At 38.4% G+C, this 14,198-nt stretch overlaps 1 protein-coding gene across 1 annotated transcript; it reads left to right on the top strand.

Annotated features, from left to right (window-relative positions):
* Positions 1 to 9,082: 9,082 nt before the first annotated feature.
* Positions 9,083 to 13,303, top strand: rcvrn2 (recoverin 2; the record flags this gene model as incomplete). Its single annotated transcript, XM_083918846.1, has 3 exons — positions 9,083 to 9,463; positions 12,467 to 12,578; positions 13,215 to 13,303. 3 exons carry the CDS (start codon positions 9,083 to 9,085, stop codon positions 13,301 to 13,303), a joined length of 582 nt encoding a protein of 193 aa, XP_083774972.1.
* Between the last annotated feature and the right edge of the window lie 895 nt (positions 13,304 to 14,198).

The following is a 14,198-nucleotide window of genomic DNA, read 5'->3' as shown; positions in this document are numbered from 1 at the left end:
AACTAGTTTAAAGAAGGAGCTGACGTGCGCAGACATGTTTCTCAGGCCAGCCAATCAGAGCGCTGGACTCGTCGGCTGTAACCAATAGGCGGCGAGAAGAGGCGGGACGAGGGCAGTTTTGTTTTCAGAAGGAGAAAAAAAAGTTTCCTGTAACTTGAACGATGACACGTGACCAGAGAGGTTGTCAGGTGATCTGAGTAAAGTCGGACATACCTGTTGAAATACTTCACATACCTGAGAGCTATAGCTGGTTTCTGTTCTTTTCTGTTATTAAAGTAATTCAGGTGTCAAGTTAAAAGGCACTGACCGACTGAAACACATTAAAGTTTAATAGAGGCATCCCCGCAAAACCCTCTGTCTTTATTGCAAAGAAAGTGCTGCAAAATGATCACTATGAAAACAGCTTGGACAAGTTATTTCACACAGTGAGGGACAGTAGGAAACGTGTAGGAATGTCACTGGGTGAAGTAGTTTGTTTTGATTCCAGCAGATGGAGACAGGAACACATATCCTGGGCCCGCTCTCCTTTCTGCTCCCTCATGATTTATGTTGATTTCTGTTCTGTTGAACTGCCCTTAGTAGCAATTTAAGATAGGATCCTGTCCAGCTTTTCTGGCCTTAGCCTACTTCTTCATATCACCCACGTAGAGCTGCGACAACTGGTCCATAAGTTCAGGGCGCTTCATTGTTTTAAGCCGGGGACTTCTTAGCTGAAAGAGAGACGCAGCCAATATTGTATTAAGTTAAGTTGCATTTTTATTTTATTTATTTAACCTTAAGTCCAATTGAGATTAAAAACCTCTTTTTCGACGGAGTCCTGGCCAAGAGGCTGCAAAAGTTCAAAAGTTACAATATACAGACAACAAATAAAGTATTAAAAAACAGTTACAAGTGAAGGAGGTCGTCTCAAGTGCTCTCAGCCTGGATTTAAAAGCCTTTAAAGATATCAGTTCAGTTCATTTCTAGTCTTTTTGCAGCATCTTCCAGGTAGAAGGAGCAGAGCAGAGCATATCAAACCTAAAGCCTATAAACACAGCTTTTGATACTAAGATATAACAATGATCACTATTAACATATTCATATATTTATACGTCATATGTTAATGTTAAACATACATGTGCATGACCCCCTTAGTGGCTACATAAGTGCCTATGAGCCAGTAAGCCTATCATCAAGGTTGTATAAATGTATTTTTTTTTTCACACATTTATACATTGCATTCATGTTAATGTATATTTTCAGACATTTTCTTTTTTTTTTAAAGTTGGAAATATTATCAAACAATTAAGCAGACCCCTGCAGTAACTCTGAGGACCCCCTGTTGAAGATCTCTGGATTAGTTGATTGACAGAAAAATAATTGGCAACTATTTTGACAATTTTTAAAAAAAAAATGGCACAACGTGTTTTTTTTCAGCCTCTCAAATATGGATATTTCGTTTTCTATGATTATTAGGCTATTATATTAAACTGAATATCTTTGGGGTTAAGACTGACAGATCATATATATAACGTATATGTATATATAATTAAGGCAACATAAAGGGATCAGTAAATTCACACAATAACACATTTACAGCTACAAAGTAAAAGAGGCTTATATGTAGACATGTCAGTTTATGTTCAGAGGTTCACCAGCAGTTAGGTTCATGCTGTTGCTAGGCTACTTCCAACATTTTGTCAGATCGGTCACCAAGCAAATATAAGCTCCCTTTAAATCCCCTTGTTTGACCATTACCTGTAAGTACTACAATGCTTCTAGTTATTGTGTGACTGTAATTTGAGATGTTTAATTAATTATCTTTCTGTGAGCAGTTTAGTACTAGCTAACCAAGCTAGCTAAGCTAGCTAAGCTAGCTAAGCTATCTGAGGCAAATGTGTTGCTTGGTAACTGAACATTTACTGTTGGACTCACAGTAATGTGTTTCACTCTTTTTTACTTTTGTGGACTAAATTAATTAATGTGTTTTGTTTTCTTTATGGGGACTTACTGTTGTTCTCTCACTCTCAACATAAATGGCCTTTTCCACAGAAGATATTTTGACATTTCAGGAAATATTTTCACCAGCGTAATATTGCAAAAACTAGGAATATTGTGTCTCAGAAAGATGCAGGAAACTAGTCCATGCATTTGTTACTTCTAGGCTGGACTATTGCAACTCCTGATTATCAGGCTGCTCCAATAAGTCTGTTAAGAGTCTCCAGTTGGTCCAAAATGCTGCAGCTCGTGTACTAACTAAAACAAATAGAAGAGAACATATTTCTCCTGTATTAGCTTCTTTGCACTGGCTACCAAGCTCCTCTCCTGTGGAACCAACTCCCAAGTGTTATTCGGGAGGCAGACACCGTCCCCATATTTAAGAGTAAACTTAAAACTAAAGCTTACAGCTATGGCTTACTAGCCCTTAGCTATGTTGTTATCGGCTTTTGATTTCTCTTACAGCCTGCATGTACTGGGCCTAAGCTGATTTTGTTATGCTTAATTATGTTGCTATAGGCCGAGTTCCTGATACTCTGAGCTTCTCTCCTCTCTCTCTGTATCATTCATGTCTCATCAAAGCAGGTTACTAATTTAACTTCTTCCAGGTGTTGTTTGTGCTTTGTCGTCTCACAGGTCTCTGCTGATCGTGGTGGTGCCTGCTGCTGTGGTGCTGCGTGATGCTTCCTGCTGCTGTTATCACTATTACTCATATATACTATCATTAGTTTCATAAATTATAACATTTGTAGCCATAAAAACATCATCAGTAATATATATCTCACAGCTGTTATTACCATTACTCATCATTGATCATATTTACCACCATAATTTTTATCATTGTCATATTCCATCACCTTAGCTGTGCTGGTTTCTAATATTCTGCTGTATTAACTGCCATAACATATAAGTCATATTCACATTACTATAGATATTATCATAATTACTGTTACTTTTGTGGTTGCTTGCATCTGTGGGACTGTCTCTCTGTCCATCTGTCTGTCTTTTCTCTCTCCTTTTCTTCCTCCCCCACCAGTCACGCAGATGTCCGTCCTCCATAGAGCTGGTCTGTTTGACGTCCCTGCCTGTTAAAGGGAAGGTTTTCGTTGCCACCATACTCTGCGGGGGGATTGTTGGGTCCATGTAAATCATAAATAAGTCACAGAGTGTGGTCTTTACCTGCTCCATATGTAAAGTGTCATGAGATAACTTTTGTTATGATTTAGAACTGTAAATAAAATTGAATTGGAAACGCCTAATAAAAATTCTTTAAATAATACATTTAAGGATGAGCCATCACTCATTTTATTAGAAACACTTGTGCGTTTCCTACTAAAAGTCAACTCTTAATTTCTGTATATCATATTTTTCCGATTCACTACTACTATCACTGAATTTGTTGTGTTTAATCTAATGCTATTTTCACAAGTCCTGCCGTCAGCCTTTATTGGAAAAGTGCTTGGACATAGAAATTGATATGCACCCAAACAGTGTCACTCCATTTCTCATTCACACACGCAAACATACACATTTTACATGTAGTCCATTTATTACATACTCTACATTGTCTGCCTACATGGTTGGTGCATGTCAAATTGGCAGTTGTGAGAAGGAAAGAAAATACAGGCATCATGAGTAAAAACAAATAAACAAACTAATAAAACAGTAAAGGCAGTGGTGGAAAGATTACAAAGTGCTACTTGAATAAAAGTAGCAATACCTAAATATAAAAACAGTACAAGTAAATTCCCTGTAGTCATAATTTTACTTAAGTGGAAGTACAAATAAATAAAGTATTCATCGGGCAGCAGCGTGAACCCTTTCAGAGTATTATATTTATGCACTTCATACTGCTGGCTGGGTAGTTTAATCTATAACAATGCAACAAAGCCTACATACTGTTTTGTCTCAATCATCAAAGTAACTAGTAAAGATAGCTGTTGATATAAGGGAATATGTTATATGTCTCCTGGTAAAACAGGATTTGCATTGGCACATGATTCAAATTGAAAGATAAGAAAGGGAAGAGCAGGAGTAACCCTGGTAAAGGATAAGAATGACTTTTTTCCTGCCCAGTATTATTTTGTGTTATTTACAGAACGGTCCATTCAGCATTTTTGTGCAGATTTGTCATTCATTTCCCCATTATTCTTCATACTGTAACCTTTTTAATTACCCTCCCACTCTCTACAAGAACTTCTTTTCCGTCCTCTCTCGCCTCTCTTGTCATCTCTCTCTTCTTCTTCGTCAGGAGGTAAAATGCCACCACACTTCCCACCACCAAGAAACACAGGGCCAGAATCACAAATCCCAGTCCCAGTAAGGGAGATGTTCCTCCTCGAAAATGGTTCAGCTGGTCCCACAGCCCCACCGCTACACAACTAAAGCCGATGAGCGTTCCCCAAAAACCAAAGGCCAACATACAGGATCCACAGGACAGCTCAACACCCCCGGTCACCGCGGTGATGCCGGCCACTGAGACGACACCTTCTGGTAAGGTCACCATCTCCGATTTAGGGTCGTAGGTGACGGTAGAAGTGACATTTGGGAGAGTTGAAGGATCAAGCGTTTCCATTTTGGTTGTCATGGTCGGTTTCAATTCCCCAGTCAGATGGCAAAAAGCGATTTTGCAGATTCTTCTTCTGTCTTACTCCTACAACATGACACATAGTTTAAAAAAACCCTGTAACATCCAACTTTCCTTCTTTATTTCCCCTTTTGTAGCTTATCTTTTCCCCTCGGAGCTATGTGATGTTTACACTGAGTTAAATATTCAAACCATGTTATTTTATTCCACCAAAGATATCTTATGCATCATTTATATGTTTTCCAAAACCACAGCCTTATACGTTTGGTATCTTTGGGTCTTCACTACAATTTAAAGTAAAGGTCTGTGGGTGTAAACGAGGTATGGCTCCACAGCATAAGAACGTAATGTCTGTTGGGTTTAGAAAATATATAATAATAATAATAATAATGATATTTTAACATTGGTCACTTAAACTCCAAACAACTAAAATAGGTCCAAGTGTTTCTACAGAATTTAATTAATATAGAAAGAAAGTGAATTAAAGTTTAGGTATAAATACAGGTGATGTTTTATTTCTCAGAACCAAAAAATATTGGGAATAACTATAATGCCCTCAGTTCAGAAAACTGCAATACATAAGTCTCAACCCACTTCCACCCAATGGACAACAGGTCAAGATCACAAGTTTCCCAGAAATACACAGCTTTACTTTGTTAACAGTTGGATATAACAGAATGTGAAAGAGTAGGACGCATGCTTACACCAGAAATTTCTATGGATTTATAAGTCATTGCAAAATCAAGACACTATGTTGATATAAAGAACAGCTAAAATGTTGTATATTTATGAAAAGGACAGCATTGCTTACCTCCGTGTTGAATCAGGAGCTCAGATGTCAGCGGACATTGCGTTAAGTGAAGGTCCCTTTAGTTCATCGATGTGATATATTTTGTCCAGGTATGCGAGGGATTTTAGTAAAAGCCGAAATGTGCTGCTGACTCTCCCTCTCTCTGGACAATGGGTGTAGAAAACGAGGCAGGGGCCCCAAGTGCTGTTACGTTTATCATATACGTTGCAATGTGAGGCCTCACAAGATGGTGGATACAATTGTCAAGATTGTTGTCACTGGTTGTTTGTTCCTCTCTTCCCTTGTGCTCAGTAGGAAACTCTTGTCCATCATTACGCGTCATTATAACCCATTACCAGATATTTATCTAGGAACAACTCCCTTCCTCTTTTCCTCTCTCTTTCAGTCTTAACGTTTGTGTTGTGTCCCACCAAAGCATTGTTTGGGCTGAGAACAGATTTTTCTTTTTTTCTTAAATATATTTTCCTGTTAAGCATTCACATTTCCCGCGTCACTGGTAACGAGGTGGATATTGTTTCATGAGTGCCTTTACTTCCCAAACTTTGGGACGTGAGTTTTACTATTAAACATTGTGACCATCATGAAATACAAATGCAATTAGCCTGATTAATATGAGTTCTCTTTGAACTGTCACGTTGTTATTGGGCTTTTCATGTGAGAAATAAGCGTTAATAATCAAACACAAATTAAAAATGGAAAAACATTTAATTGCAACAAGTACATGAAACACATGAATGAATGATCCTAACTTGTTGACAGACAGTGGTGCAGATTTACAGGATATATGTCAGTGCTGACGTTGAGGTGGCTGACAGGTCGATGCTGTAACACAGGTGAAGCTTGATGCACCAGTTAATTGGCTATAACGCTGCTCAGCCAACTGGAATTTTGCCAGTAGTGAAGCAGTGGCCTAAGTGCGGATATTTCTCGACGTGTTGACTTCTACTATAAATAAATCTTCACCTGTTACTGCTCTATTTTTAAATGATGTCTATTTTTAACTATCTTTTTTTTTTAAATCAAATAATTGTCATTATTGTGCTTAGGTGCTATAGATTGTTCTTGCATCAACATTATATGAATCCTCACCTTCTCCAAAAGTGAGATAAACGTTTCAAAAGTGACCACAAATCCCCGTTTGCTCTAGCTCTAGCAATTAGTTGAGCCTAGGGTACGGGTCAGGTGTCACAGAGCGTTTTGTGGAGAGGAGGGGGTAATTCTATTGGCCGTGGCACTCACAGGATGATGATGATGGTAATTGGCTAAGTGTTGGATTGGGTGGGACGGGGGCAGGTCAGAAGTAATCCAATAGATGGACTCACTGAGCATATTTATGGAGCAAAGAAAATCCTGCTGCAAAAAATAAGACATGAATGATAATCATACAATGTAATCAACAGTGTACATACGAAGTGCTACTAATGCTGTCATCGTTCATGTTTCAATACACAAAAAAATGGCAAAATTTGTAACACAAACTTTTTAGACTAGAGTTACTTAACTAACTTACTAACTTAGAGTTAGACTAAAACAGCAGTTAAGAAAATCAAGATACCGGTAATACTTTTAGCCTAAGCAAAGCAGACATCCAGAAAACTGACAGATGATGTAAATGTCTCAGCCACAAGTTCAATGTACTGTTGATAATAATAATAATAATTGAGTGACTATATACAGAGAAAGGCCCAAATGACGTAGTATGGCTTAAAATTGACTATATAGTGCATACCAGGATTTTTTTTTATTGAGAAATCCCTGGTTGTGTACATTAGAATTGAATTATATCCTAAAATGCATTACGGTCTGCGATGCAGACAGTTTCAATAATTGAACATAGGATAAAATCATTAGGAATGATGGCGAGTGATGTTAAGGTACAGCTAAGAAGACAAACGCAGAAGCTCACATATAATGTACTATAGAAAACATATTTAACACTAAACTATTGATGGTTTTGAATAAATAAATATTACTGGAAAATTGAGTGGAAGAGGTAATGTTGATTCACATCTGCAAGGAACAATTTTTATTCAACCATAGTTCGGACTGGTAACGTTGTGATCAATACAGTCATGTGATGCAGAGAAGACTTATTGCTTGAGTATACTTCAGTGTGAACACTTTGTTGTTAATGGCGTTAATTTAGTAGGCAGTATGCAGAACATACACCAGGGCTGAAGTCTAAGACCAAGTCCAGGTTGAGACCGAATCCAGAGCAAATCGAGTCCTGTTCAAGACCATAATAGTGTCTTTCCGATGCTGATATTAGGATGAATCTATACACAAGATTAATATGTCTTCTTACAACAAACTCAATCAATGCATTTAATGTAATGTTCTAAAAAACAGATCCTGAATCAGCAGCCAGGAACAACCTTACCACGTCTCAATAGCCGAATGCTAGAAAGTGTGAGACGGACTAAAGTTTGGCAGCCCTGACGTACACATTGAGTGTGTATTAAGCAGTACATGAGTAAGTGATTTCCAACACAGCCTGTGTCTGAGTTACAAGGGGGTGGGTAGAAAAGAAGGCAAAAGTAATGAGTGTGCATGTTTGTGTCAGTTAGACGCCTTTAGTGCATGAGACAATACTTTGAGGAGGGAAAAGTCAAACCCAGGATCAAAAGAGGCTGAATAGAAAGGAGCGATCGGCACCTTAACAAGATGGCATGATTTTAAGAGCAAGGAAAGACAGGCAAAACTCTTAAACATTCAGCTCAGTACAACAAACCCTGAGACAGAAAAGTAAATTAAAGGACATCCTAGCTCATGTAGGACAGGAAGGAGGTCACGCACTGAGAAGGCCGCTAGCGAAGATGATGTGAGGGGCGTGGGTGGGATTGTAGGTAGAGAGGAGTTAAACGGCCTGGACAGATGGTCCTCAGGAATTAGGTGTCAGTGGTCAACTAAACCCATTGAAAGGCCACTACTGAAATAGCAGACGCACTACTAAAGAACCTGAATTTAACGTTTTGATAAAAAGACCTGGAGCCATGTTAACATGTTCTCGATCTGCTGGCCTGTGTTTTAAAAGTAATGGATTATATAGCATCCAAATACTTCTTAATTTCATAAAGGGGTTGTAACCACAAGCATACAGTCAAATGCATTGAACCTCTGTTGATTCAATTTTGAGTTATTAATAAGCTTCTTGGTTACACTATCACACAGCATGACTCCTTCTGAATTCCTTCTGTTTATAAATAATATAAGAATAAGTGGAGGAATGAACTCAACACTGTCATGTGCTGTAGATATTTCTAGACTTCCAGAGACAAAAGTAGGATCCAGGGGGTTCATTTTAGTCAAAAGCTCAGCCACCTTAAATCCCGCATTAACAGAATTAACCCAGTCGTCCATGGTAGGAGTATGTTTCCCCCTGCCCTGCTTATCTCTCACTGTCTTACTGTCCAGACACACACTCAATTCTCTAGACATCATCTGCTTAAACAACGCACACAGGTAAGCTTTTCTGCATGTTTGGCCATCTACGCACTGGGATTTATTGATATAGTATTAATAACACATTTAGGATTTCATAAGTGGACTGTACCATATGTGTAAATCTATTTTTTTTCTCACTTCAGGGTTCTCTTTGGCACTCAAACATCCAAAGGAGAGGTCAAACCCACAGGAGAAGAAAAACTCAGGTGGCAAATATTTGCCTGTGAGTTTGACACATCACTAAGACACTGAAAGCAACTGCCATGGGAAATACAACCAGTAGCGCATTATCTAAGGAGATCCTGCAGGACCTGAAGCTCAGCACCAAATTTACTGAACATGAGATCTCCCAGTGGTACGAGAACTTTCAGACGCAGTGCCCGACGGGACGCATAACACCAGAAGAGTTTGAGCAGATCTACTCCCGCTTCTTCCCTGACAGCGATGCCAAGAGCTACGCAGGACATGTGTTTCGCTCCTTCGACACCAACGATGACGGCACCTTGGACTTCAAGGAGTACATCATCGCACTGCACATGACCTCCACTGGGAAGACGACCCGAAAACTGGAATGGGCCTTCTCGCTGTTTGATGTGGACAAGAATGGATACATCAACAAGACAGAAGTGACGGAGATCTGCCAGGTGAGAGGGATACATGCAGTAATGTGTAAGATAGGGATACACTGATTAGACACTTTCATTGTGGTTCTAGTAGGACAAGAAGCAATTCATAATATTCACTATTTCTAAAAGCAGTAATACCACACTGTAGAAATATTCTGTTAGAAGTAAAAGTCCTGTTTTCAAAATTCTACTAAAATAAAAGTACAAGAGTATTTGCATCAACATGTACCTACATTTCAAAAAGTAAAAGTACTCATTATGCAGAATGGCCCATTTCAGAATATTAGATTCTGATTATGGATTAAATGAAATGCAGCGGATAAAGACATGGTGGATTTTATTTACTTTATATACTGCTGTGTAGCTTCATCTATAACAATGTATGTTATTGCATTTCTTTATAATGTTTTATTTTAATAATCTGAATATGTAAAGTAATTAGTAACTAAAATTAGCAAATAAATGTAGTGGAGTAAAAAGTACAATGTTTCCTCTGACACGTAGTGGAGTAGAAGTATAAAGTAGATTAAAATGGAATTAATTAGGTAAAGTACAAATACCTCAAAATTGTACTTAAGGAAATGTACTTAGTTACTTTCCACCACTGATGTACAGTGTGATCATGTATCATGCTCTAAACATGTTGCCTCTTCAGATTCATCTCTAAACATCATCTTAAGTCCTGTAGTATCAAACTGTGTCGACGAGGAGCGCTAAAGGCAGAAACCATAATGCTCCTCTTTATTGCTGCTATAAGCATAGCATGAAATATTTAAGCTGTTCTGTTTCTCATAGTCTGCAGGGAAATGTTTCATTCTAAGTTGTGAAACAAACAACAAAGTAAGAGGATTACTTTGCATTGTGCATAGTCCTGTTGTATATGCTACTTTTTTAAGTTTATGATGTTCAGTTTCCTTGACATTTCTATGCCAGTAAGATTTTAATTCAGCTCTATGGTCCTTTTAGTTTTAAGTAGAATAGTTTTGAGAATGTATTTTTTAAACTGCATCATATTATCAGGTTTGATTGGTATTCTGCCCTCTCCCTTTAAGGATCATGTAACATGAGTTGCTTTAATTAGAGCAAGTGGCCATCCCTCTGATTGGTATATAGGTCGCAGTACGAAATGCTAGCCCAATTGGCCAGTCTCTTTATTTATTTATATATTTTTACAAGTTAATTCTAATGGAGAAGTACAGATAACCAGTGACAGTTGCAGAAGCAGAACCTAATGCTCAGTACATGTGTTTATAGCTAAAGCTAATTTCCCCAAACCCCTGATAATCTCTGTGATTACAGGGTTAACTCTCAACAACAATGTACTGAAGGCAGTCCGACTCTTAAGCAAGAATACTCTTGTATTACGCCGTCTATAGAGGGACTACCCATCAGCCCTGAGGCTAATCCATGTTTCCTTGATTCATGAGGCTGCCACTTTGGACTGTTGGATGTATTCATGCTAATTATTGTATACAATAGGTGTTAATCATTGTTTTCATATAGTCAAAACTCAGTCTGATGGAGGTTGTAGAGTATGTTTTATCTTCTGTGCTGAGAAGAATCATATAGTATTGTAAGAGGTTTAAGGAGATCAGCTGACTATCCAGCTGGCATTGTAATGGGATTTCAGTCCTGGCCAACTTGCCTGAGTCCGTGTGCATCACGTTTACAACCGCTTCACAAAATAGCTACATTTTAAAACCATCCTGCCAAAGGTTCGGAAACCTACAACAGAGGAGAGGACGGCAAAAAACAGATCTGCTAAATGCACAGAAACTATCATCAGTATTAAAGAAATATAATCCAGTGACATCGGATTTAATTTGTAGATTTAAAATATAAAAAATAAAAAGATGATTAACAAAAAATGTAAAGAAATCTAAAGGGAACCGTACAAACAGGGTAGGTGAATAAGCTAAGGCTTCAGCCTACACCTTTTTGGTGAGCATAATCGTGCTTTGATTTGTCATCACATAAAAGATAATGACGTATTATTATTTATTTTTTTTACATATATATGTATGTGTTTGCATTGGGTATGTTGAAAATGACCAAAATTAATTAAACTGAATTGGAAAACAAGTGAGTGAGGAGGACAGGACTAGCCAATAGTTTAGCTTGGTACAGTATACTGCACAGCTATGATGGCTTGTAAATACAGTGTACCTTTGAACGTAACCACATTTGTAGCGACTGTTTGATACTGATCTGGTTTTATTATTTATAAGTGGCCAGTAACTATAAACTCACAGTGTGAACTATACATACCACAAGATCAGAGGGGCAAGATGGAGGGACATTCCAGGGAGAAAAGAGATGACATCTTGGTGTTTGGCCTGCGGCCTGAGTCTTGGCACTAATCCATGTTAATCTAGGTGTCTTAAATGTGGGAGATGAGTGCTTCCTTTCTAAGTGGGACACACACTTAAAGGCCTGAACCTAAAGTGCACAGTCATTTAGTTATTGACAATCTGCTGGGTTTTTTTTAAGTGGCATATTCCAGATTCATTATCTCTGAGACTTGGCACACGGGTCTTAATGTGCTGCTGTAGGCTGCTTGATTCTTCTTTTCGTTTCTTTTTTTTTTTTACGTGTATACATACACATTGTGACAGGCGAGCCCTCCAGGATTGCTCTTATAGCTGCATTTGGTGGGCAGATCAGTTGTCATGTGAGGATTTGCGGACTACATTTTATGTAAGATTTAATTGTAGTCTACTTGATTTAGTTGTATTCAGCCAAATTACAAGTAACTACGAGTATACAAGGGCTAATGACAATAATCAGGGACTAGACATAGGAAAAAAGCCTGCAGCTTTTCTCTAAATGTCAAGTTGCTTTGCATCAGATTCCCTATAAATCACAAGACACTAATTAACTTGAGCTTTCTCGCTTGTCCTGACATTCTTCTTGGCTCCCACACGTTCGTTTTATGTGCTGTGTTGACTTTTCATACGTTATTTGTGTGAGAGAAACGATGCAGCATTATCACCGATCTTATACCCTACCCCCCTCTCTCAGGCCATATTTAAGCTGATCCCCAAGGAGGAGCAGTGCAAGCTACAAGAGGATGAGAACACACCCGAGAAGAGAGCCAACAAGCTGTGGTCTTACTTCGAGAAGAAAGACAACGGTAAAGGAAATAATACACACGCGTATCTATACATTGTGACCAGGTCATTGTGTTCTTATCACTACATACTTATGTTAGCAAGAGATAGAGTCAGTGTAAGCTCTTACTACCTTTCTTCAACAGCTGTTCTTACATCCTGTAGGGAAGATTAGATTTTTACAGCTGTGTGGCTTAACAATAATACAGCAATAAATCCACCTGGGGGCAAATCCCCCCTGGTTACAGCATCACATGTGTCATGCAAGCTTTATTATGTGTGTACCAGCCACGTATCATGACACTTTAAGTGACTCCATTGCATTACATGCTGCTGCTGACACACACACACACACACACACACACACACGCACGCACACACACACACACACACACACACACACACACACACACACACACACACACACACACACACACACACACACACACACACACACACACACACACACACACACACACACACACACACACACACACACACACACACACACACACACACACACACACACACACACACACACACACACACACACACAGATAAGAAACAGATGAATCATTCAGCCTCATCTTTACCCCACACTCCTTACTGTATATCTTGGTTTTACTGTTTTCTCTATCTCTCTCTCTCTCTCCTCACAGAGCGACTGGCTGAAGGAGAGTTCATCAAAGGAGTGATTGAAAATGAGAATGCAATGCGTCTTATCCACTATGAACCGATGAAACAATAAAGTTGCTCCTATTTCATCCCTTCTCATTAAACTCTTTGAAAGTTTTATTTTTTCCTCGGCCCCCTCCCAGCATCAGCTGTTTCCTCCTCCCTTTCCTCTTTAATCCACTCGGTGTAAATACTCCTCTCTGCAGTGTCATGGCCAACTAACTTTTCAATAAGTTTGCGTTTAACGTCATATTGTTTGACTGATGTTTGTTGATGAATTTATATCAAATAGAGGATAATGAGGCATATAGCTAATGTTTAAAATGTGTGTATCAGTAAAAAGGTGTACTGATGTGATACATATTCTTTTTTCCTATTGTTGATAAATTAAATTTTGGCTCTAGAGAAATGAATGGTAACGGCAGTATCACACTAGTACATTAGCTAACATATTAGCTCACTAAAGTTTTTTTTACAGCACTGGAAATGTCTTAATAGAGGTTCTAGCTCTATTCCCTGTACAATCAATTAAAGGTTTTCTCATAAATCTATGTTTTGAATATCGATTTATTTGTCTTTCCCAGAAAACAATAAAATCTCCTATGACCTAGAAACATAATGTGTAATAAAATGCGAGCAAAATGCTGCTTTAGGCTTAAAGTTTTCAATTATTTTTATCCCAGACAGTACATCCAGAGTAACCCACATTTGAAACATACAAACATTTAAGGTAAATTTTGGTGCATTTATTTAGAAATTGCTGCCTTTATACTTTTACATTAAACATAGTAAATACCTGAATGTGATATCCACAATTATTTCCCTGAAAGTGTGTTGTTCTCATGGTGTTTGTGTGTTTGTGTGTGTGTGTGTGTGTGTGTGTGTGTGTGTGTGTGTTTCTTTCCAAATTTGGTTCTGACCCCCGACAACCTGCTTCCCCCTCCACCCCTCCATCCCTTCACATGCCG

Source organism: Echiichthys vipera (assembly GCF_963691815.1).
Source record: "Echiichthys vipera genome assembly, chromosome: 8".
NCBI lineage: Eukaryota > Metazoa > Chordata > Actinopteri > Perciformes > Trachinidae > Echiichthys > Echiichthys vipera.
This window is presented reverse-complemented; position numbering and strand designations above follow the sequence as displayed.